This window comes from Mytilus galloprovincialis, chromosome 4, assembly GCF_965363235.1.
Source record: "Mytilus galloprovincialis chromosome 4, xbMytGall1.hap1.1, whole genome shotgun sequence".
Taxonomy (NCBI): Eukaryota; Metazoa; Mollusca; class Bivalvia; order Mytilida; family Mytilidae; genus Mytilus; species Mytilus galloprovincialis.
The window spans coordinates 39,172,911-39,200,511 of NC_134841.1; the positions used below are offsets into that span (position 1 = coordinate 39,172,911).

The 27,601-nt window shown below is 31.7% G+C and overlaps 2 protein-coding genes across 2 annotated transcripts; both read left to right on the top strand.

Annotated features, from left to right (window-relative positions):
* The first annotated feature begins 4,653 nt into the window (after positions 1–4,653).
* Positions 4,654–6,044, top strand: LOC143072103 (cerebellin-2-like). Its single transcript, XM_076246898.1, has 3 exons — positions 4,654–4,804; positions 5,038–5,103; positions 5,607–6,044. Exons 1-3 carry the CDS (start codon positions 4,732–4,734, stop codon positions 6,005–6,007), a joined length of 540 nt encoding a protein of 179 aa, XP_076103013.1. The 5' UTR covers positions 4,654–4,731; the 3' UTR covers positions 6,008–6,044.
* A 12,759-nt stretch (positions 6,045–18,803) lies between these two features.
* Positions 18,804–27,012, top strand: LOC143070586 (uncharacterized). Its single transcript, XM_076244830.1, has 3 exons — positions 18,804–18,959; positions 24,393–24,470; positions 25,053–27,012. Exon 3 carries the CDS (start codon positions 25,075–25,077, stop codon positions 26,980–26,982), a length of 1,908 nt encoding a protein of 635 aa, XP_076100945.1. The 5' UTR covers positions 18,804–18,959; positions 24,393–24,470; positions 25,053–25,074; the 3' UTR covers positions 26,983–27,012.
* The last annotated feature ends 589 nt before the right edge of the window (positions 27,013–27,601 follow it).

Genomic DNA, 27,601 nt, shown 5'->3' on the forward strand with positions numbered 1-27,601 from the left:
CACTAGGTGACGTCATAGTTATGCTTCCGGCGTCAAACATAAACACCGGGCGATTTCTGGTTTCTGTGCCGCTTCAGAATGTGATAAAATTTGATAAAAAGAAGATTTTTAGGTGCAACATGTGAGTTTTTTGGCTTATTATTGTAGAAATTACATGTCAATACATTCAGCAATTCAAAGTGTCGGCTTTCTTAGTTACAGACAAGGAGATAGAGAATTTTACGCAAACTGTCATCCAATCAGAACCATTGATACAAAATAAATGCATTAGAATAAGGTTTAGTATGTTATCATGTCTTCCTAAGTGTATGTCTGTCTGACCTGTGTTCCATGAACTTGATGTTCATGTTTCATTGATTAGTTTAAGCTTTCATGAATAAGCTTGTTTCTTGGTTAATATGAATTCTCAGTGTTCATTTTTCTTACTAGTTTCAACTATTCTGTTTTAATGAGGCTTTTTCAAAACATGAAATATATACAATGGATTTCTGGTCTAATGTAAATTTTGTCCAAGAAAATTAGAATGAAATTGAAATGTTTGCCGACTAGAGTTTGAATAAAAACAAATAGCAATACTCAATTCTAATATTTGAGAATACAGATGTATTAAGATCGATCGAAAATACATCTATACGGATGATGTAAAAATAAACATAACATGTGTTTATATTCATAACTGATATTTTTGTCATTGCCACAATTTGTCATACAATATCATTGATTTCTACTGGTACACGACATTTGTATGTTTATGTATTAATAACACTTAATTAATTGTAGCAGATGTTGTTCTGTTTCAGAAAAAAAATGTTGAAAATTTATTGGAGATATTTTTTTGGATGAAGTTTCAAATGATTTTCATTTATTTTTAAAAAATAGTTTTGCATCAGCTCCTTCAAAGCTGTACTTACTTTAATAACACAAGAAAGAAAAAAACAATCATAAAACAAGGAATGCAGAGATTTCACATGTTTTTAATGAAACCGTGTTGTCTATTATTTGAAATTGCAACATACACAAACTTTGGCAGTAGTTTTAGTCTTATTACCTTGCTGTTTAGCTTTTCCTTTGCAGTAGTTTAATTCGTCAAAGTTAAATATTTAGAGATATTGATTCCAGGGTTCAGAATTTGGAAAGTACCAAAACGTGATAATTATATCAAATATTGAAAAAAAATCTAAAATTATAAAAAAAAAAAAAAAAAATCATAAATCTCAACAAAAATAGCTAACCGAACAAATCGTGTGCTATCTTTGAAAACCAGAGAAAGGTAAAAGTAGTGTATGTGGTATTATATATTAAAAAGCATATTAAATAAATATCTGTTAACAAGATGATTTGAATATACATACTTCGACTTACAAAAACATTTGACTTACACTCGACAAAACAAATGATCGCCTTGCCATGGATAAAGGTTATGTGTAAATTTAGAAAATTTATATTGTATTATATATATATATATTTGTTCAATTCAATATTTTATCATAAATATTTGTTATTTTTGAAGGTGTTTCGGTTAAGGTTTAACTACCAAGGCTTTTCCTCATCAGGTATCCCAAGCCTCTAACTAATAAAATAATCAGTTTCAAAGTAAAGTTCAAAGCATCCATACGCATAGAATTTTAAAATTCTGCATACCGGGATACTAATGAATGAGATATAACGAGTCCAGAACCAATCCTATATATACCAATACATATTCTTAGTATTTGACTTTATTTCATAATCTATTTTGTTCAATTCAATATTTTATCATAAATATTTGTTGTTTCCCGGTATGCAGAATTTTTAAATTCTATGCGTATGGATGCTTTGAACTTTACTTTGAAACTGATTATTTTATTAGTTAGAGGCTTGGGATACCTGATGAGGAAAAGCCTTGGTAGTTATAACTTAACCGAAACACCTTAAAAAACAACAAATATTTATGATAAAATATTGAATTGAACAAAATAGATTATGAAATAAAGTCAAATACTAAGAATATGTATTGGTATATATAGGATTGGTTCTGGACTCGTTATATCTCATTCGGTATGCAGAATTTTTAAATTCTATGCGTATGGATGCTTTGAACTTTACTTTGAAACTGATTATTTTATTAGTTAGAGGCTTGGGATACCTGATGAGGAAAAGCCTTGGTAGTTAAACCTTAACCGAAACACCTTAAAAAAACAACAAATATTTATGATAAAATATTGAATTGAACAAAATAGATTATGAAATAAAGTCAAATACTAAGAATATGTATTGGTATATATAGGATTGGTTCTGGACTCGTTATATCTGATTCAAGTCGTGTCCTAACTAGAAATTGACAAACCATTTCTCTAGATTCATTCGACGTTCATTAATTATCATTTATCATAAAAGAATACATCATTACAAAACACTTGTTAACTACTTGATCTGTTGATTGGTTTTGTAATCCTCTAACCACACATTTATATGGTCTCAAAATTATAATCAATATATAAGAAAGTATTTACTGGTTTTGATGCGTAGTTTGTGTTTCAGGGAACTGGTCAAGGTTTTCGACTTGTCTTTGTGTTAATTAATTTAAAGAAGATTTTCGACTAAATTTTTTTTAATGTTTTTACCATCATTCTCTCCTTTATAAAATATATTCTTTGGAAACATTTTGATGGGGTTTATTCAACGAGCGGTGTCGATCAGATGTGCATTCTTAAAATTCTTCAAATCTTCAGTTAACAACTGCAGTAATATCAAAACCTTCGATTTTCTTCTTTTAACGCTATTATTTTCCATGAAAGATCTAAAGCATCGTGTCGATAAATAGACTGTTTTCTTCAAAAATTGGAAACACAGATACAAATTCCTTGCTTTGAGTCATTCAAAATCTTATTTTTATCTAGAACAACATCGATTCCTAAAACACAATCATTTTTTTTCCAAACATTTTTTTTCCATTTACCTAAAATACCGGGGCTTTAGTCGGCTTTTGTATGCAATAGTTGGCTGTTGCTCCTTGAACTTTATAAAACATCACCAGCATCTGAGCAAAAATTTTATGAACTAGGATAATGTCAAAGAGCCTATCGTACTTTTAAATTTTTGATATGTTTTTTTTATATTCAATACCTTTACTAGTTAGTCCTTTTGGTGTGAATCTGTATCTATATACATTTATGACGCCATTGTGTTATTGTGCCATGATCTTTTTTTTTTTTTGTATTCATGTTTTCATTTTTTGCTTATTTAGTTTGTGTCGATTGACCATAGATTGTCTTAGGCTATTTTGTTTTTCATTTGTTGACATAATTGTTTGTTTTATAGTGATTTTGATTAGAGCTATTGACCCAGGGGTAGAAATAATATCAACGTTACATTTTTGTGTGTACTAGATGCGCAAAATTAATCGAAATCTTACTTTGCCAGTGGAAGTTTATACCTTTGTTTCAAAAAAATATCCAAAAGGAAAAAGTATACATTTGTTTTGATTTTAATCAATTTACATACAGGTATTACTTGCCTTTGTGTTTTTTGTTATAAAATTAAAAATTAAGCAATTTGAAAAGTTTCAATATCATAGAATAAAAATATAGTAAATGTATGCTAGATAAAGTGCCATAATCTATCAAAGCAACAGACAGGTAAATGCCTTAACCCCTAAAGGTTATTCACCACAACTCAACCGATTAAATCTTTCACGTGTGTTGTATGCGCACCTGTGTGTGTGTGTTTGTTTGGCTCACATTAGAAGTCTTTTTGACATTTTATTTTCCTTTGTCGTATATTTCAGTACAGAGTTTGAATAGACAACTGAGTGGTCAGTCCTGAAAGGAGTGTCACCACAACAAATGATGACTTTAAATATCAATATAATGGACTTTGATGCGACTGTCATACAAGTTAGAGATTATCTAGCAATAAATAAAGGCAACAACAGTATACCGCTGTTCAAAACTCGTAAATCTATGGGCAAAAAACAAAATCGGGGTAACAAACTAAAACTGAGGGAAACGCATTAAATATAAGAGGAGAACAACGACACAAATTTAAAATGTACGTAACACACACAGCATATTCAAGTCAAGAATATGACAGTTGTTATCTATTCGTTTGATGTGTTTGAGCTTTGATTTTGCGTTTTGAATTTTCCTCGGAGTTCAGTATTTTTGTAATTTTACTTTTTACAATTATAATATGTCTTGTTTTTATGCTTTTTAGTTGTTCTATTTAAGTTTAAATATTTTCGATCTGACATGAATAAGTCGTATTGTCCAATCCTATTTTGCATTGAGTACTTCCTGTTATTTGAAACCATAGAGGTGCATCAAAACAACACGTGTTACACCATGGAATGATAAAAAATTACTTAATTTCTTAAAAAGGAAATCAATCACTGATACCTATCTTTTTAATTAGAAACGATCATCGTTATAAATATTGTCATTCATTATCATTACTCATCCATCATTTGTGTTTCAAACACTAAAAATATGTTACTGTTCAGTATTCTAATCTGACATAAATAATTCGTATTGTCAAATCCTATTTTGCTTTGAGTACTTCCTGTTATTTGAAACCACAGAGGTGCATCAAAACAACAAGTGTTACACCATGGAATGATAAAGAATTACTTAATTACTTAAAAAGGAAATCAATCACTGATACCTATCTTTTTAATTAGAAACGATCATCGTTATAAATATTGTCATTCATTATCATTACTCATCCATCATTTGTGTTTCAAACACTAAAAATATGTTACTGTTCAGTATCCTAATGTGCATGGTTTTATATTCATCGTCTGCTCAAAAGTCTTGTCCAGGAATAAGTAAGTGTTTTGCTGAATATTATGATTGGTTTTGTTTTTGTTTTGAATTGATGTAATGTGTTTATGATTGTATTCGATGCAAATATTATTTTATACGACTTTGTTCGAATAAACTTGATTTTTTTCCTGTAGGCATTTAGATGATATGCATACTAGTTATCAAATAAGTTTTGAAACATTTTCCAAAAACCTTATAATTTTACTAATTTGTGTCTTGTACTAAAATATTTTAGGCAATGATGTTTTTGAAGATTTGATGGATGTCATGATGAAACTTAAGTGTCAGTCAGGCCAATCAAGTATGTATTAAACAAAATTATTTTATATACATTTTGTAACGTGGTTATTAAGTGGGCGCTGCTTTATTCAAAGCTATACACTATTTTGAAGTATAAACGTATCAGCTTCGTGGAGAAAAAATGTTCGTGCAGTTCATAAATATTTGTAAATAATAATAAAAAAAAGAGCTTTTAATAATTTAAAATTAAAGAAAATGATTTTTTATGATTAGAAGCAAGGATGTTAAATTTGAAACACATTTGCTCAAAAGTCAAATTCAAATTCAAAGAAAAAGAAGAAGCAAAAATTTATTTAAAATTGATTATGCTTTCTTTTATTTATACATTTAACTTAAAATGATTTGAATGTATTGCAGATACATTAAGTTTGTTAACAATGACTCATATTTGAACATACAAGACGAGTTAACATTAATTATATACATAAGTAACACTTTGAAAGATTCATTATGTTCAATTATAAGATTGGGTTTGACTCAAATAAATACGTCTTGCATTTTCAGACAACGGGGAACTACAGTCAAAGAAACCGGCATTTCTGGCAACGTTATCTAAAAATGTCAACTTAGGACAGAACCACATATTAAAGTTTGATTCTATAAAGACAAACATCGGGGATGGGTATGACGCAAGTTCTGGAGTGTTTACTGCTCCACGGAAAGGCACATACGAATTTGCAGTGAATTTCATCACCGGTAAAAAAGATGAATGGCTCGAGTTAGACCTGATTAAGAACAACAACATGGTTGTGAGGGGACATGCTGCTTTTGATAAACACACATCGGGGTCACTTCAAGCCATTCTTGAACTGAAGAAAGGCGACCGGATCTATATCAATCATCCACGAGGTTCCGGGTTGCTTCAAGGAGAACACTACACGATGTTTTCTGGCCATTACATATAAATGAGATGCACCAAATAAAATTGCGTACGAAATGTAATTGGATTTTTATTATTTTTTAATACATTTGTGATATCAATTTAACCACTTCATCTGTCCGTCCACCCTTTTCAGCGTCCTTTTATGTTTTAACATAGTTAAAGTTCATAAACTAGTCACAACAACATCTAAGGCACCGAATAGTCAATGCGTCCTTGTTTTTTCCCTTCAGTTTAGTTGAAGGGCTTTAAGCCAACCAAAGCATAGCCTGGTATCCATCTGTGATCATAAGTCAATGGTTGAACGTTCACTGATTTATCTATGAGGTTTTTGAACCTTGTCACCTTTTATGTAATGTTTTAACAAAAGATACATAGTTTGTAATTATGAATACTAAGTTTAACATTACGCCTTTTTGATGACCTTATGCCTGTCTATAGGGTACACAGAATAATAATATACAACTCACACAATTATTGGCATTTTTGAATCCTGTATTTGTGTGTTTTGGAGATGGAGGAAGCGAATACTTTAATCCATTGAATAGCAATCAAACCACTGTCAACGTGATATATAAACTCATCATAGATACCAGAACTAAATTTAGTATATACGCTAGACGTGCATTTCGTCTAAAAAAGACTCATCAGTGACGCATGAATCAAAAAAGTTAAAAAGGTCAAATAAATTACGAAGTTGAAGACCATTCAGAACCAAAATTCCAAAAAGTTTTGCAAATACAGCTATGGTAATCTATGCCTGAGGTAGAAAAGCCTAGTATTTCAAAAAATTCAAAAATTTGTAAACAGTAAATTTATAAATATAACCATATCAATGACAATTCATGTCAGCACAAAAAGTGCTGACTACTGGGCTTGTAATACTCTCAGGGCCATAAATCTCCACCAGCAGTGGCATCGACCCAGTGGTTGTAAATAAACTCATCATAGATAGTTATCAAAGGTACCAGGATTATAATTTAGTACGCCATATGCGCGTTTCGTCTACATAAGACTCATCAGTGACGCTCATATCAAAATATTTATAAAGCCAAACAAGAACAAAGTTAAAGAGCATTGAGGATCCACAGATACCAGGACTAAATTTAGTATATACGCCAGACGCGCGTTTCGTCTAAAAAAGACTCATTAGTGACGCTCGAATCCAAAAAAGTTTAAAAGGCCAAATAAATTACGAAGTTGAAGAGCATTGAGAACCAAAATTCAAAAAAGTTTTGCAAATACAGCTAAGGTAATCTATGCCTGAGGTAGAAAAGCCTAATATTTTAAAAAATTCAAAAATTTGTAAACAGTAAATTTATAAATATAACCATATCAATGACAATTCATGTCAGCACAAAAAGTGCTGACTACTGGGCTTGTAATACTCTCAGGGCCATAAATCTCCACCAGCAGTGGCATCGACCCAGTGGTTGTAAATAAACTCATCATAGATAGTTATCAAAGGTACCAGGATTATAATTTAGTACGCCATATGCGCGTTTCGTCTACATAAGACTCATCAGTGACGCTCATATCAAAATATTTATAAAGCCAAACAAGAACAAAGTTAAAGAGCATTGAGGTTTCAAAATTCATAAAAGTTGTGCCAAATACGGCTAAGGTAATCTATGCCTGGGATAAGAAAATCCTTAGGTTTTCGAAAATTCAAAGTTTTGTAAACAGGAGATTTATAAAAATGACCACATTATTGATATTCATGTCAACACCGAAGTGTTGACTACTGGGCTGGTGATACCCTCGGGGACGAAACGTCCACCAGCAGTGGCATCGACCCAGTGGTGTAAATAGTTATCAAGGTACCAGGATTATAATTTAGTACGCCATACGCGAGTTTCGTCTACATAAGACTCACCAGTGACGCTCATATCAAAATATTTATAAAGCCAAACAAGAACAAAGTTGAAGAGCATTGATGATCCAAAATTTCTAAAAGTTGTGTCAAATACGGCAAAGGTAATCTATGCCTGGGATAAGAAAATCCTTAGGTTTTCGAAAATTCAAAGTTTTGTAAACAGGAAATTTATAAAAATGACCACATTATTGATACTGATGTCAAGACCGAAGTGTTGACTACTGGGCTGGTGATACCCTCGGGGACGAAACGTCCAAAAGCAATGGCATCGACCCAGTGGTGTAAATAGTTATCAAAGGTACAAGGATTCTAATTTAGTACGCCATACGCGCGTGTCGTCTACATAAGACTCATCAGTGACGCTCATATCAAAATATTTATAAAGCCAAACAAAAACAAAGTTCAAGAGCATTGAGGATCCATAGATACCAGGACTAAATTTAGTATATACGCCAGACGCGCGTTTCGTCTAAAAAAGACTCATCAGTGACGCTTGAATCCAAAAAAGGTAAAAAGGTCAAATAAATTACGAAGTTGAAGAGCATTGAGAACCAAAATTCAAAAACGTTTTGCAAATCCAGCTAAGGTAATCTATGCCTGAGGTAGAAAAGCCTAGTATTTTAAAAAATTCAAAAATTTGTAAACAGTAAATTAATAAATATAACCATATCAATGACAATTCATGTCAGCACAAAAAGTGCTGACTACTGGGCTTGTGATACCCTCAGGGAAATAAATCTCTACCAGCAGTGGCATCGACCCAGTGGTTGTAAATAAACTCATCATAGATACCAGGACAAAATCTAGTATATCTTTATATTAATCATTTGCATTGCACTCAAATGTACATATAAAAAAAGCGACAGGAGATACCAACATCATGATAATCGATAAATAAAAGAGGGAAAAAATACAGTCAACTGTCTTTAAAACTTTTTTTAAGATGACTTTAATTTTATACCTAGTTACCATGTTTCAAAATTTTTCTTGTAAGTAGCAGCCCGTTATTAGGGAAATGAAAAGAAACGCATATTCTGAAATAGATAGCAACAACTTTGATATGTAAAATCAATGCGCAGGCGCTGCTGGAATGTCGCCTAACGGTAAAGTAGTAACCATGATCTTCACCTAAGATCATATCTGGATGGCAGGGTATTGTCCTATCAAGGTATAACAATCTTGTCTTTTGTCATATCTTTGAACTTTATTTCAAATCAAATAAGTACCAATATATTAACGTACATTGACCGTTAACTACAGATACATGTATGTATCTACCTTGGTCAGGTAACGTAGATGAAGTTAACATATTATTATTACCTAAAATAATATCTTGGCTACATTTTTTGTTTGGTTTTCAAGCCATTAAATTGGTCAAGGTTGATGACAGCTGGTAACGTATTGAGGTTCTATTCAGAGAAGCGGTGTATTTGTTTTCTCTCTTATCAGCAACTATCATAGAAGTAGTAAGTTAAGCAAGATATCAAACAAGATTGAAACTCACAATTTTCCGGAAAATACCTCTTCTAAGTCTAAGTGAGGAATGGCGGTTGTTTTTCATTTGTTCTATTGATTGATAACGTTTGCTTTTGTCAGTTTAGAATGGACTTCCCGTTACGGATTTTTCTTGGAGATAGGTATTTTGTGTGATATATTTTTGTTAGTTGTGATTAGATGTAATATGATCTTTTATACGAATAATGAAAAAAAATCAAATGCATTTTAAAAGCACACACACGTTTGGATAATGTTATTAGATCAATTCGTAATTCAACATTGGGGAATTTTGAAATAAATTTACAGATCATTTAAGGTAGATCATAGGCATATGTTTGCAGAGATAGAATTTTCTAATACTTTGCCAAAATGAAGATTTTAATATTATCTTTTCAAAAATATGACAAAAAGGATGGGTCACCGTGCTATTTTTAAAGCTATGAATCGTCGAAAATTGCCTATATTTGCTTAGAATGATCACGAAAAAAAAACACATGTTTGTGCATAAAAGAAAATCTATGAGATACAATTTTGAAATAAATTATGAGAAGAAAATTTTATATTTTGTTTTAAGAAAATAAAAAGAAAAAATGGTTTGACCGAACTTGTTTTCTTGCTACAAGTAAAAACAAATTTCCCTATCAGTCCAGTATAAATTTAGTACTAAAAGAATAATATCCCGCTGTGCGGTTACAGAAATTATTACTCGACTTTTCGAATTTCTTGGTGAATGAATCTGTTGTGTCAAATTAAAACATTTTATCTAAAGGTGAACACTGTTATGTGTTTAGAAATTACAAGGTTACATGCTAAAAAGATAGTTGTGTAAGTTCATGGAAGCCCAGCATCAGTACAGCTTTGTGCAACGTAATAACTCTAATATTAGATATAGTATTATATTTCACGAAATTAATCAGACCAAAATGTTGTATCGCATCAAGGTTATTATACTGAAATTATTAAGTAAAAATGAAAATTTTCTATTCTTCATTTTGAACATAAGTCACATTTTTCTCAAACATTTCCCGTCAAACTCCTTCCACCAATTTACAGTATATAATAAGAATACATAATGTTAACAAAAGCTGAACAATACGTTTTGATAAAGATTAAAAGCAGGAATTTTGACAATTATCTGCAAGGTTTTGTCGCAAATCGAATTAAACGACAATTAAGGAATGTGCGCGTCTGGCAATATAAAATTTTAATCCTGGTATCTATGATGAGTTTATGTATACGGTCCACATAATTTAACTTACTTATTCTACAATAAAACAAACACATTGCATAGAGGGTTATACTAGTACCTATTTTCATCATCTTTTTAAAATTAGTACACGTGGTTGTCACTATTTTTTATGGTATAAATACTTGGTATGTGAAAAAGGAGCAAACTTCGTTGTCTTTTATTCTATTATGCTGTGTTGTATTAGTACAACGAATTTTAATCATTTATGTCTATTGTGGATAAATCAATTTTGAAAATAATTACTATTTTTTATATTTTAAAACACATGAACATAAGAAATATACAAAAGTGATCACTAAAAAGTTATTAAAGGTATCAGGATTATAATGTAATAAGCTAGACGCGCATTTCGTCTACATAAGACTCATCCGTGACGCTGCGATCAAAAAAGTTATAAAGACAAACAAGTATAAAATGACATTGAGGATCCAAAATTCCAAAAAGTTGTGCCAAATACGGCTAAGGTAATCTATTCCTGGGATATAAAACTCCTTAGTTTTTCGAAAATTCAAAATTTTGTCAACAGGAAATTTATAAAAATGATCTTATAATGATTTTCATGTCAACACCGAAGTGTTGACTACTTGGCTGGTGATACCATAGGGAACGAAATGTCCACCAGCAGTGGTATCGATCCAGTGGTGTAAAAAATTATCAAAGGTACCAGGGTTATAATTTAATACGCTAGACGCGCATTTCGTCTACATTAGACTCACCAGTTACGCTCCGATCAAAATAGTTATAAAGCCAAACAAGTATAAAGTTGAAGAGCATTGAGGACCCAAAATTCCAAATACGGCTAAGGTAATTTATTCCTGGAATACTAATAGTTATCAAAAGTACCAGGATTATAAATTAGTACGCCAGAGATCCGTTTTGTCTACATAAGACTCGTCAGTGACGCTCATATCAAAATAGTTATAAAGCCAAACAAGTACAAAGTTGAAGAGCATTGAGGATCCAAAATTCCAAAAAGTTGTGCCAAATACGGCTAAGATAATTTATTCCTGGGACAAGAAAATCCTTAGTTTTTCGAAAAATTCAAAGTTTTGTAAACAGGAAATTTATAAAAATGACCATATAATTGATATTCATATCAACACCGAAGTACTGACTACTGGGCTTGTGATACATCCTAATACACTCTAAACATGTTTAATGTTGTTATTGAATATGAAACATATTGTTTAATCTTACATTTTAGATAAACCGGCATTTTTTTGCAACATTGTCTACAAAAATGGTCAGCGTAAGAACGAGTAACGTAGTGAAGTTTAATAATGTAACAACAAACATCGGAGGTGGTTATGACGTAAGCTCCGGAGTGTTTACTGTTCGAACAAAAGGCACGTACGTACGAATTTCATTACTAGTAATAGGCACGAGTGGCTCGAACTAGATCTGATTAAAAACAGTTGTTGTAAGGGGACATGCTGCTCGTGATCAATTTACATTGGGATCTCTTCAAGCCATTCTTGAACTGAATGTATGCGATCGAATCTGGGTCAATCATCAAAGTTCAGGGCTGCTTTATGGTGATAATTTCACGATGTTTTCTGGCCACTATATATAAGTAAGATGCACCAAATAAAAAATTATCAAAAACATTTAATTGTCATTCTTCTTTTAAATCCACGATTTTAATTTACCACTAACAGACCACCTGTCCTTGTGTCTGCCCTTCTGTGCAGCCTTCCATCTTAACCCTTTTCAATAATAAATGTTCATAAACTCATCACATATACATCCTGGTAACCGACTACAACTATGGTATTAATGAATGGGTGTTTTTATAATGGCCCTGTTATATGTCTCAGGTCTGTAATAATGGTCGAGGAAGTCTATAATGGCCCGAGGTAACGCCGAGGGCCATGACAGACATCCGAGGCCATTATTACTGACCGAGTATATATAACAGGGCCATTATAAAAACACCCATTTCTTAATACATTTATTAACCAACTGAACAAAAGTATATGTCTTGCTACCGACTTGATGTACTCTCTTACTCTTTTAATGACAGTTTAGTTTGAAAAAAATAGTTTGTACTTCACCATGATAAAGCTTTAAATATACCAAATATCCAAGATATCAAGTTGAAAGAAGTTATGTGTTGAAAAACAGGATGAACAGTGATCCCTTTATATGGTTCTTTATAACTCTTTAATGGTTTACTCTTTACAATTTAATTTTATTAACTTTATTAAAAACCTTAACTGGGCTTAATACAGACAAACTGGGCATTAATACAGGGCCATTACAGAAAAACAGGGCCATTACAGAAAAAAACAGGGCCATTACAGAAAAACAGGGCCATTACAGAAAAACAGGGCCATTACAGAAAAAAACAGGGCCATTACAGAAATACAGGGTCAATACAGAAAATGTGTAATTTTTAATAAATAGTCATTTTTGGCAATAATGTACTTAGTTGGTTAATAATACAATGTATTCAATGCTTCGTTAGGTAGACATACTGTAATGCCGGCTTTCCCCATTTGTATAGTAAACCTATGTCTGTATAGTTTCTTGAAAGTATTTAGGATAAACGATAGATGTTAGTGAGATGTCTAATGCTGCAAGTAATGTAAAACTTGTAATTTGTTAAATTGGCTGTTGTTTCCATGAGACGACAGATTTGTGTATGTTAGTTTGTTAAGAAGTTTTATTTCACGTACTGATTCCGTATTTTCGCGGTCGTTACCTTATTATACTACAAACTCAAATAAAACTATTCTAATGATCTACTTATGAATTTAAAGTCAAAACGCATTTTTATTGATGAAGATCAATCCATGTTTACAAACAATATCAACATTACGGGAATTTCCCTTGTGTGATTCATGGTTTCCGATTGGTAAACACTATGTAAAAAGCTCTGCCATTGGTCAGTCGAAAGTATAAATACAAAAACAACAACAGAAACGACGGAATGTTGGGTTGACAATGAATGGGAAGTGACAAACTTAAATATAAGCTGGAATAAGTCTGAAAAATACAAACAAGCGTTGAAAGTTAATTTTGTTGTAATTTAAGATTGTCAGTGCCGTTGACGTTGCTATGTACGTGTGCCGGTGACGGTGCTAAATACGGGTGACGGTGACAGTGTCGGTGACAGTGCTATTGAAGGTGCACATTAAGAGTTCTGTCGGCGGTTTTGACATTTTAATATGTCATTTAATGTGTTATATTAAGTTATTGTCTTCTTAGTTCTTTAATGTAGAAGGGTGTTTTGATCCTTTAATTGAGAATATAGAAAGATACAAAATAAGTGACAACCTTGTTACTTGACTGTTGAACTATATACATGAACTAGTTGTGTGTGTCTATGTAAGACCAACCTTAACCGAAAACCTGACCAGACCTGTGACGGATCCTGCAAGACCCATTCTTTCCGGAGTGGATTATTTTTTATATTAATAAAATATGAAACTTTATTTTATTCAGATATTTTATTTCATAACTGAGAATTATATATATATATACAAGTAAACGTTTTCCCTTTCTGTAACGTGTTTTGGTCCGACGGCAAACAGTGGACGTCGAACCTTACACTTTATAGATCCTTTTACTCTCTTTTTCTTTGTGACCCTGGGTTCTCTGGTGGCCGACTCTAGCACCAGGGAGGCGGCGTTACAATACTTCGACGCTATCTTTTTGTTAAGTTTCGTTGTTATGCTTAAAGACAACCGCAGCATATCCTGGAATATATCTATGGTTGTTAAATCTAAACATATAGTCTGAAGGCAATGCTTTAGTGATTTATTTTCCAGATTATTGAATTATGTCACCTATATTTCATGACTTTAATAGCATTATGAGTTGGTTGACCATTATGGTATCCGTGTTGTTCAGTCTTTAGTTTTCTATGTTGTGTTTTTTGTACTGTTGTTTCTCAAGTTTTTTTATACTTTTCTTTTTTGCCAGGGAATTGTCAGTTTATTTTCGACTTAGGAGTTTTCGTCCCTTTTATATAGAAATTTATATCATACAATGTTTGCAACATGACGACCATTATGACACAGAATAATAATTATGTACAACTAACACAATCAGTGGTAGTTTATCATGTTCATGTGTCTTTTTGTTTTGTAGAAGAGGAGGGACATAATTTATTCTCTTGACTAGAAACTAACCCGCTTTTATTGATATATATTATTCGTTTGCAATGTACTAACATTTACCCATAAAAGCGACAGAAGATACCTACCGGATAATCCATCAACAAAAACATTAATAACAGACATTAACATGGGAAAAGAAAAGAAAAAATAACGACAATACAAACAACATATGAAACAAAGCAAGTCAAATCGCACATAAAAAACTCCAGTGTAATATTAGGTGCTCATGATAACTCAGTTTTAGCTAGCTATAAAACCAGGTTCAATATAAGAAAATGCATGTACCAAGTCAGGAATATGACAGTTGTTATCCATTCCTTTGATATGTTTCAGATTTTGATGTTGCCATTCGATAAGGGACTTTCCGTTTTGAATTATCCTCGGAGTTCAGTATTTTTGTAATTTTACTTTTTTCTTGTATCAACAGTTGCTTGTCCAAGTAAGTTATACCTGTTATATTGATTATAGCAAGTAAATTCATGTGATAAGACAGTCACAATCGACGAAAAAGAATACTGGATTTTAGCTAAAGCGGTTTAAAGATATTATGGTCGTTTATGACAAATAAATTTCAGAACAGTAAACCATATCGTGCTAGCGTCCGTAAAACTTCCAAAACGATTACTGTAATATTAATCTAAGTTACCCCTGTTTCCATAGATTCTTTTTAAGTTGCAATTAGTTATCAAAGGTACCAGGATTATAATTTAGTACGCCAGACGCGCGTTTCGTCTACATAAGACTCATCAGTGACGCTCAAATCAAAAATATTTATAAACCCAAACAAGTACAAAGTTGAAGAGCATTGAGGATCCAAAATTCCAAAAAGTTGTGCCAAATACGGCTAAGGTAATCTATGCCTGGGATAAGAAAATCCTTAGTTTTTCAAAAAGTTCAAAGTTTTGTATACAGGAAATTTATAAAAATGACCACATTATTGATATTCATGTCAACACCGAAGTGTTGACTACTGGGCTGGTGATACCCTCGGGGACGAAACGTCCACCAGCAGTGGCATCGACCCAGTGGTGTAAATAGTTATCAAAGGTACCAGGATTATAATTTAGTACGCCAGACGCGCGTTTCGTCTACATAAGACTCATCAGTGACGCTCAAATCAAAAATATTTATAAACCCAAACAAGTACAAAGTTGAAGAGCATTGAGGATCCAAAATTCCAAAAAGTTGTGCCAAATACGGCTAAGGTAATCTATGCCTGGGATAAGAAAATCCTTAGTTTTTCAAAAAGTTCAAAGTTTTGTATACAGGAAATTTATAAAAATGACCACATTATTGATATTCATGTCAACACCGAAGTGTTGACTACTGGGCTGGTGATACCCTCGGGGACGAAACGTCCACCAGCAGTGGTATCGACCCAGTGGTGTAAATAGTTATCAAAGGTTATAGGATTATAATTTAGTACGCCTGACGCGCGTTTCGTCTACATAAGACTCATCAGTGACGCTCAAATCAAAAATATTTATAAACCCAAACAAGCAACACTTTATCAAGGAAATCATGAAAAGCTCTGAAATATATCGCAATAACTCAGATATACAGACGCAGCTAGAATGTTGCCTAGCAAAGATATCACCATGGCCTTTTCCAAAGGCCAATTCACAAAGTAGGACAGCATCATATTGAGATTCTTGGTCACTCCTATTGGACACTATTTAGATATGTAAGTAAACATATGATTATATGCAAAAATATATTCTAGCCGAAACAATCTAAGAGCTAATCTTATTCAAATGCAAGGGAATAGAAAATAAGCAAAAGAAAACAAAAAAGTTAAAACTATAATTTGTATTTGATTTTGTACACATTGTAATTTGTACACAAAGTCAGTAGTTACGATTGTGAGAATGGTCGAGTAGTTACGATTGTGTTGTGAGAATATCCGAGTAAGTACAATTGTGTTGTGAGAATTGCCGAGTAGGTACGATTGTGTTATGAGAATGGCCGAGTAGGTACGATTGTGTTGTGAGAATGGCCGAGTAGGTACAATTGTGTTATAAGAATAGCCGAGTAGTTATGATTGTGTTGTGAGAATGACCATTCTTTGCAGTACAATACATATCGTTTGACCTCTTTCTTGTGCCTGTATTGATAGATTGTTTCCAGTTGTCTACGTTAACATGTCAAATAAACTTTCTCGTTTGAATTGTTTTACATTGTCTTATCGAGGCCTTTTATAGCTGACTATGCGGTATGGGCTTTGCTCATTGTTGAAGGCCGCACGGTGACCTATAGTTGTTAATGTCTGTGTCATTTTGGTCTTTTGTGGATAGTTATCTCATTGGCAATCATACCACATCTTCTTTTTTATATACTAGCTATATGTAATGTCGGATACAGCGCACCTTTGTTTGTATACATTACAATTTCTAACATAAAAATTACAAAAATACAGATGTCTTCAAGTAATTGTTTCTAAAACCAAATAAAGCTATGTTTGTACACCTGCAACACAATAGAATATTGCACGCTGACGTTTATTTTGTGCTCTCAAGGAAATATGTTGCGTGACAAAAATATTTAACAATCATTATCTAAAAAACCGAAACCTTAATTTTTCCGCGTAAATATTCAATTACTAACAAGAAATAACTTTTGCCGAATTCTTTAATACTTCATATGTTAGGCAATAAGTAGTGTGATCTTGATATGATTTTAAAGTATATACACGTAAGATAACTAATTTGATGTAAATATTGTATATAGATACATATGTTCATAGATTTTCAGACCTTTTAAAAAAAAATATGATTATTCCATTGAAAAGGCTATTTTGGATAGTATATCCATTTTTATATGACTATGTTTTTTTTCTCAAGCAACCCTATATTTTTGAGGACGTCTATGTTTGATCAAGTGAAAACATTCCTATGGTTAAAAACAATAAGTGTTAGAGTATGTACAATGTACGTTTATACAACAATGAAGAGGTAAACATAAATACATTGTAATTAAAAAGCAAAGCACGAAACCAATGAATAAACCCAGTGTGATAATGCTGTACTACCACTTGAATAAATTGTTGTTTATAGTCTTATAAAATCTATGCCAAAGTGGGGCGTTTGTTAGGCTGTACGGCTGTCCAAGTTACCAGCCACGTCCGGTTAGAATGGCGTGAGTAGAGAGATTTTCACGCTCTTTTCATTTGAAGAGTAAAATTACAAAAAAACAACGAAATCAAAGGGTAATTAACAACTAAAAAAATTAAATGCTCAAACACATCAAACGAGCCTTGCAGCAACTCATGGATTAGATCTTAGGTAAACTGTTGAAAGGCGAAATTTATATTCCTTACTTATATTGACTCATTTTACTGACTAAATTTCCTTTGGCAATGGACGTTAGGCAACCAACAATTATTATCTAAAAGTGTCCGTTCATACATTTTTAAAAGTTTTCAAAGTTTAACCCTTGATTGATTTTTCTATTACATATTACATATTTTATTCATGTAGCTCTTCAACTGTCTGGTTCTTATACATCTATGGCTCTCAAATTTTCGTCATTTAAAACAGAAATTCTCGCGGACATTTTTTATTGGTTAGCCTGACTGCTCTGATAAAACCAACGACCTTCGATAGAAAAACTGACAATCCTAATCTATTTAGACTGGAGTCGAGTGCACCCACAACCTCAGTGTTGACTGGCTAGTGATTACAGACCAAGGCCCCAATTAAAGATACTTGTGCGAAGTTTGTGCTTATAATATGTATAGTGCCCAGAATAAGATGAACATATTAAACTATAATACTTGCGAAATAGCAGTCAATCGGTCTGATCGCATGTAATAATACTAAAAAAATGATCTACAATCGAAAAGAGGAAGAAATAAAATCTGAGCTGGACATATTTATATTCCAGCTATATTTGTATTATTGTATTATCATAGAATATTGCACGCTAACTATTTATCATAGGGAAATACGTTTCTTAACAATAATATAAAGATGTCATAACAAAACCGAAAGCTAAAGTTTTCCTCGTTCGTGTACGTAGTTTAAGTCACATCACTTTTATTTCTGATTATCAAACAATCTGACATGAAGTATTTAATTACTAACATGAATAGTTTATTTGCCGGGTACAGGCATTTATAATTTCCAGCATACCACATGTTCTGCAGTATAAGAGGTGATCTTGAAATGATTTAAGTGTTGACAAGATAACCAAGTCAGAATTGTGATGAATACAACTGAAGCAAAATATACTGGTAAGGATGATCAGTAATATGATTAAAAAACTTAATAAGATAAATAATTCAGGGAAAATGGAAAACTCATTTAATTGTAAACATACTGGTAAGGTTTGTTTTTATGAGAACAAATTATAGGCAAAACATTTGATGAAGACGTGTTAAACAAATTTTAATGGCAAGGATTTTCAGTTCAAAGACTGAAGTGTTCATAAGATAAGAATAAAGAATGATAAGGAACACTTCTGAAAAATGACATATTGGTAAGGATTTTAAATAAAATGATCTCGAATCAAAAATAAAGTGTATCCATTGTCTGTATGAAATGATTTGTGGGATATACATCAATGATATAGCAACACAACAATAAACCATAAAAAAACCTCTTAGTTGTGTGTTTTCTATTCGCTATTTGTTTATGAATTTAGAACCTGCATAATGGTTCAAGCCATTTCAGAAAACTTTGAAATATACAAATGAGAAGAACGTGTCTCATTGCCGATGGGAAAACTATCACTAGTCTAAAATTCAAATTGTATAATAGACTAGTCGAACTGAAGGTCACCCACCCAACAGCTTTCAATACAGAGCTTACGCATACCGTATTAAAAACTCTAAGAGATCCTGTCATGACAAAATTAAAACAAATTCAAACTAGAAATTTGTCATTTTAACAAGACTTAGTTTTTAATCCTCTGTAATTTATAAGTATAATTGATAAATGATCTTTTTCATTTAGATCATTACTTGGATCATTATTTATTGTAGAAAAATACAATTTGGATCCTTATTTATTGTAGAAAAATACAATTTACAGAATTTGAAAATCTTGTGTTTTTCATTCATTAAAAATATTTTATCCAATTATTTGCCCATTGCTTTTATTTTATATTCCGGAAGACATATCTTGGTTCTTTCTAACTATACCTAACATTTTACTAGGAGACGCTGCATTTAAGAAAAAAAAATACCTGAATATCCTGTATTTATGCATTTTTCACTGAAATCCAAAATTTTAGCATATCTATCACATAAGCAACACGACGGGTGCCACATGTGGAGCAGGATCTGCTTACCCTTCCGGAGCACCTGAGATCACCCCTTGTTTTTGTTGGGGTTCGTGTTGTTTATTCTTTGGTTTTCTATGTTGTGTCATGTGTACTATTGTTTGTCTGTTTGTCTTTTTCATTTTTAGCCATGGCGTTGTCAGTTTATTTTCGATTTATGCTATATATAATTCAGAGGAATATTGGAAACTACTTAAAGAATTGAAAAAGACCACAAAACATGAAAATAACTCTGAAGAAATATTTAAAAACGTAGAAGAGCTAGACAAACATTTTCAAAACCAAGGAAACTTCTGTTCTGTCAACAAGGAATTTCAAAAAATCATACAAACAGAATTTAAAAACATTGAAGATAAAATTTTATATTTAAACACCACTGACAAACCTTTTACACTATCAGAGGTTAAAATTGTAATAAATAAACTAAAAACAGGTAAATCTTCAGTACCTGATCAAATTTTAAATGAAATTATTAAATTCAGTAGTCCTGATACACTTAAATCTTTTACAAAACTTTTCAATGCTATACTAAAATCTGGATGCTATCCTAAATTATGGGAAAAATCATATATTATTCCAATTCATAAATCAGGAGACAAACATGATTTAAATAACTATAGAGGAATTGCTTTAATGAGCTGTTTGTCAAAAGTATTTAATGCATTGTTAAATAATAGACTAAACAAACTTATGGAATCCAAATATAACCCCTCACAGTTTGGTTTTCGAGAGAATCATAGAACTTCTGATAGCTTATTAATTCATAAATCAGGAGACAAATATGATTTAAATAACTATAGAGGAATTGCTTTAATGAGCTGTTTGTCAAAAGTATTTAGTGAATTGTTACATAATAGACTAAACAAACTTATGGAATCCAAATATAACCCCTCACAGTTTGGATTTCGAGAGAATCATAGAACTTCTGACAGCTTTTTTATTCTTAAATCTATTATAAATAAATACCTTCATAAAAATAAAAAGAAAATATATGTTTGCTTCATAGACTTTAAAAAAACATTTGACTCTCTTTGGCGGCTAGGACTAATGTATAAATTGTGTAAACAAGGAGTTGGTAAACACATCTTTAACATCATTAAAGCACAATTCAATCATACTCTTGGTTCTTTCAAACATAAGAATTCAGAGTCTAGACATTTTATTACAGATAAAGGTGTAAGACAAGGAGATTCTTTAAGCTCCACTTTATTTAACATTTTTATTAACGACTTAAGTCAGATATTTGAAAAGCAAAACTGTACCCCTGTAAAACTTATAAATTCAGACATAGGAAGTCTCCTATTTGCAGATGATTTAATCATATTATCAGAGAGCGAAAACGGTCTGCAAAATAGCTTAAATAATCTCCGGAGTATTGTGATAAATGGCAATTAACTGTTAATACAAAAAATCTAAAACCATGATACTACAAAATAATCCAAGTAAAATAAATAAACTCTTTTTGAAATTTAAAGGAAAATACCTTGAAAAAGTATATGAATATAAATACATTGGATGTGTTATAACATCTAATGGCAGTCTAACTAGTTGCAAAAAAGGCAAGAAAAGTTTTATTTGCTATTAACTCTTACTCATCAGGCTTTGGACAACTTCCTGTGAGAGTGTCTTGCAACCTTTTTGGAACTTTGGTCAAACCTATTCTAACATATAATAGTGAAATATGTTATATGGACACTTATATTCAATTTTATAGAGCTAAACTCCGAGCTAACAAAAATAGCTCATCACCAGATGCTATTCATTTTATTGATAAAACTATTTTAGAAAAAAAACCAGCTACATTTTATTAAACAAGTACTGGGGACAAAAAAGAAGCTCAACAAATCTAGCTGTTAGAAATGAACTAGGACTTCTGCCATTAAAAACTTTCATAAAAACCCAAACTATGATGCACCTATCTAGATTAAATAATGAAAATCTAAACCACTTCTTAATGAAGCCTTTAAATTAACTAAAAGTTTAAATACTAAGTAAACATACTCTTGGTATACGTTTGCAAAATATGTGTCACAAGATATAAATATTGACATCAAACTTATTGAGGAAACTAAAACTTTAAAACAGACTAAAATGTTAAACCCCAAATAAAAAAGGGTTATATTAACTATTATCAAACTCTTATTGATGACAAAATAAATAACTTAAACGAAAATAATAAAATATGTCTATATAAATTTCTTAAATCTAATATAAATAACCAAATGAAATACTACCTATCGCACCCAAGTAAAGAAACAAGAAAAATGTTAACCAAATTTAGAATAAGCGATCATTGTCTCTTAATAGAAACTGGACGATATACCAAAATACCACGAAATGAAAAAAAATGTAAAATATGTTATATCTTAGACGATGAATTCCATTCTTTCATTAACTGTAAAATAAATAAAAATAAAAGAGAAATCTTTCTGAAATATTATATACAAAAATATGTAAATTTTAATACACTTAATTTTACTGAAAAACTGGTGATTATACTAAATCCATCAACACCAAATGATGTAAAAGCAGTTGTTTCTTTTATTAAAGAGTCATTAGAACTGAGGAAAGGAAAACAATAACTGTTTTTATCATATCTCTTATAATATTGTCGAGTTTTCATTATGTTTGATCATGTTTGTTTTGTCAATGTATTTGCCATAACCAAAATTGGTTTTTGTCTGTTTTGGAAATACAGATTTTTTCTTAATTGGATCAAGATGATTATAATGAATCTGTTAAAAAGTTTCATTTGGTTTGCAGTGACTAGTTTTACATCCTTATTTGTAATCTCCGATACTCATATTTTGGTTTCAGTATAATTGTTATTTTTTATTTAAAACCTAGGAAGACCGAATGAATTAAATTATATTTCAGTCAAAATTGATATAAAGAACGAAGCAAACTTTTATAAAAAAAGATGCATTTAATTAAAAGTTGTTACACGTACGTTGGTTACGTAATGTACTTGTCTGTTGTGTTTTTGTTTTTACTTTCTTTTATCTTCCGTGTATAAATACGCCGCTTTATAAGGCGATCCAGATTCTTTTACTCATTTAAGCTTAAAGAGTCCAAACAGTATTGTTAAGTCACCTTTAAAACATACTTTGTTAGGAAATAATTAAAAAAAACGTACAAAAATAAGATATTCACATCGTGATATCAAACAACAATGAAAGACAGAAGGAAACGAAACTTAAGAAATGTTCACATTTAAATGATTTAGATAAATTTTCCTCAGGAATATAATAATTCTAAAACCAATAGAACAATTAAAACAATTAAAACAATAGAACATGTGTCGAGTGTCGTGCTTAACATGCTTGATAAAAGAACAAAACCGATCAAAACCGGTTCTTAAGATTTATAAACTTTGGTAATTATTGATTTTATCTGCCGAGAACGATTCGTTTACTTTGTAAGATACCCCCATGGTTAATAAATGAGCTGTTAAACAAGAAGTCAGTTGGATCATTAGTTAACGTTATTCAAAATGGCATATTAAAAGGAAATACCTATATGGTCCAACAACTCATATGGTATAGCCTTATGCGTTTGAGTGTATGCAAATTGTCATAACCAGTCGCGTACGATTGGGCAATATGAGTATATACAAATAATCATTACCACCCGCGAATAATCCAAAGAATCATATGGTCTAGAAAAGAGGAACAAAAGCTACCAAAGAAAGGTTCAAACTCATAAATCGAAAATAAAGTGACAACGCAATGGCTAAAAATGAAAAAGACAAACAGACAAAATATGGTACACAAAACAAAACAAAGAAAATAAAAGACTAAGCAACACGAACCACACCAAAATATTGGATTGTCTCAGGTGCTCCGGAAGGGTAAGCAGATCCTGCTTCACATAAGGCATTCGTCGTGTTGCTCATGCTAGTACAAACCCGGTAATAAGTCTAATTCGGTAGGTCCTATTCGTGAAAAGGAAACGGATTGTAATGACGACATAAAGAACATATCCGATATCATATGTGAAACGGATATAACTGGTGATGGCGTTCATAACATTTACGAAGGGATGATTTCTTCTTCACCATTTGGAACAATTGATTTGATAGCTTCCTTGTGACCAGGAACCCTCTATCAAGAAAAAGAGGGACGAAAGATACCAGAGGGACAGTCAAACTCATAAATCGACAATAAACTGACAACGCCATGGCTAAAAATGAAAAGGACAAACAAACAAACATGATAGGAAATACAAGCCCGGGAATATCGTATCAATTGGGAGATATATACTCCGTATACAGGCGCTGCTGAAATGTTGCTACATAGAAATAAATAGTTCACAATTGGGGAGCCAAATCATCTTTTTGGTCGTAAAGTGTTGTTTTTAACCGACCCTCTTTGTCAATTTCTAGGTATGAGTCAAGATATGAGGCCAACTGAACTGGAACATTCACATAGCAGTTCAATTTGTAGACATTTTCGCGTTCCGTGTAAGTAGTTTATGTCAATTTTAATCAAAATCAAGTTCAACGAAATTGGATAAAAAAAAATATATAAGTTTAAGTGCAATGTAAAATATATATAACATCAAAATTCATTTTTCTTTCTGTTTCAGCAGCTTGTAAAATATTTTTTTTATATTTTCCTGCATTTCATGAATGTTGTACATATTTTTATCTGATTTAGTTAGAAATAAGAAGCTGTATATGTGGTAGAAATGCCAATGAGACAACTCCATTACAGAGATTTAATGACGTAGGCGTTATTAACTGTAGGTCGACCTACGGCCTGAATAATAATCAAACTGAAATATAAATCAAGCGATAACAGGACAAAGGTTAATCAATTCGAACAAACCAAAAACAACATGAATTATGTAGAAACAATAACCTAAATACAAATATAATATGAAGCAATATATAATAACAGTATTTGTTTGCGAAGATTGAGACCTTAGCATCCTATGTAGTAAGTTAAATTTACAATTGATTAAAACGGTTTTCATACTTTTGTAGATTTATCAAAGTTTTTTAATCAAACAAAGTCATATTGTCTTCGTTTATCTTTTACAGAAACACACATCTATTAAAGAAAATGGCAGAGAGCAGAAGAGAATCATTGCTGTTTTACAAATACTTATGTAACAAAATTGGAACAAAAGTTGATGTTCGGACTAGACGGTTGAGTTTTATCATTTGCGATATGCACAATCATCCATATAAACGAAGTATGTTAAAACTTTTCCCCCAAATAAGCAGCGGAAGTAAGGCAGAAGGGCTGGATTTGAGTGGAAGTGATGTGGACATTATGTTAATTGATAATCGTTTTGAAGTTTACGAATCCGAAAGAAAAGTTGTGCAAGGCCGGAAGGTAGTCCTGATAATGGACACAGAAGATACACCACATTGTTTTTCAAAACTGCGTTTACTTACAGATTATAACTGTGCATACGATATCAGTGGAAGATTTAAACGTTTCTTACATTTTGAAGGATCCAAGTGCTTGTTATCAAGTGAACTGTACAAAATGCATAATTTAAATATAATAAGGCAAGACGCCCCAAAATTTGATACTATTCATGGTCCTTGTATATCAGATCCTAATGAAAGGTATGATTTTGCACATTGTTTAAAATGTGCCAAGTGGATATCGCAGGCACAACCCTGGATTCATAGACCACGCGTAGCATGGCCTAACGCTTACAGCATTGAAAAAATAATCAAATGTGGTGTTTTGTTTGTTCCAATTGGCTCTAAAGGATCTAGCATTGAAAACCTACAATGGCGAATATCATTTTCCGTAGCAGAAAAAATACTTATCTTTTCATTCAACCACACCCAACTTTTATGCTATGCTCTGTTGAAGATCTTTCTAAAAGAAATTATAGATAAACACGAAGATTTAAAAGGTTTAATATGTTCCTATTTCTTGAAAACACTAATGTTTTGGATATCAGAAGAATATCATTCATCTTTCTGGACACCATGCAAAATAATATTCTGCTACAAGACGTGCTTACGAAGACTCTTATACTGCATCAAATATTCAACATTACTTCATTTTTTCATACCTGACAATAATTTGTTATATCTACGGTTGAATGAACAAAAGAAGGCAACCTTAATGAAGCTTATTAGAGATGCATATAACCAAGATATCAAATGTTTCGCGTCATCAAAAACTTTAAATGATTATCAAAATTATATCACCGGAAAATGTAATAGATTCGTCAGCATTGAAGGGGAAATTCTGAAAATCTTTTCAAATGGCCAAGCTTTATTAAATCACGGAAATGTATTCTGTCTGTTAAAATCTTTCCTGTACCATTCCAGGAGTTCCTTATCGAGGGATATTTTCACTTTGTTCCTATCACATGCGAACAGCCGTGAATCACAGCGCTCACGAATTCACAGCAAACATAATGTCCTACAATATTTTACACACAGACGTATCATAAGTCAATTATTGATAAGCGTGCATTCAGATGCTGCATCTGGGTGGCTGATGTTAGCCACTTTCTTCTACAACCATAAAAAATACATGGAGTCGATCTTGATAATAGACTATATTTTATCGAAATGCACCGATGAAAAAATAGAAGCTCCAAAGGGTGTGTGGCTCGGTTTTAATCGGAACCAACAGTTAATGCTCAAATCGATAAAACACGAAAATCTTATAACTGTTCTGAAGGCTTTTACAATCCAGGAAGTGAGATTTTGTGACAATTCACAAATACTTCCAATTGAACTGCAACCAGTTTTAATGCCTGATATAAATCTATGTATTCATCCGAAACCATTTGCACAAATCCTGAGGTTTTTATGCTTTTACCATTTACATGACCTAACACCCTGCAGACATATTGTGTATCAGTTAAACCAGATAGTTAAAGATAACAAATTATTTCAGTACTGTCGTGTTGGCAATACGTTGCAACTTAACTATTCTCAAGAAAGTAGACATTTTTCTTTTTTTGACATGTGTTATATTGTGTTAAATTAAATTAATTTTTAAAAACGATATTTGATGTGTACTCTAAATGTTATATTAAAGTCATAATAGATTGCATCGTGAAACATCTAAAATTATCAAACAGTAAGTATTGCAGTCATAAAAAGTTCATCCTATGTCCTAAAAAAATCACGAAGCAGCTACAGAGGCGCTTTTAACATTATCCACTGCTTTCGATTGTCAAAAACTGTCTAAACATTGAACGCGCCAACTACGAAAATTTTCTTATTTTTGTGCAGATATATGACTGCATATTACCAATGAAATTAAATACTATACACGCGAATTCACTGTCCATACTTGTTTCGTAAAAATCAGTACAAAGAAAGAAAAAAGTAATAAATTCTTTTTATATTGTACTTTGATCAGCAGTCAAAGTTTCATCAAAATTTACGTGACAAACAAAGAACCACAGCAGTGGTTGTTTGTTGTATTCGTGTTGTTTCATCCTTAAAGAAATTACGTGTTATGACTGTTATGTGCAAAATTTGTAAGTTTTTATTTAACCTTTTTCAAACGAAAAGAGTGTCTAATGGCATAGCCACCATGCTAAATAAATTCAATATCATATTTTGTTCGGATACAACGATATAAACTACTTCAACTTTTG

Bases quoted from the DNA above. Each gene is read 5' to 3' on its own strand.
- LOC143070586 (XM_076244830.1), top strand. From the start codon at position 25,075: ATGGCAGAGAGCAGAAGAGAATCATTGCTGTTTTACAAATACTTATGT.
- LOC143072103 (XM_076246898.1), top strand. From the start codon at position 4,732: ATGTTACTGTTCAGTATCCTAATGTGCATGGTTTTATATTCATCGTCT. The intron at 4,805-5,037 runs GTAAGTGTTTTG...AAAATATTTTAG, and splicing joins AAAGTCTTGTCCAGGAATAA to GCAATGATGTTTTTGAAGAT. The intron at 5,104-5,606 runs GTATGTATTAAA...TTGCATTTTCAG, and splicing joins GTGTCAGTCAGGCCAATCAA to ACAACGGGGAACTACAGTCA.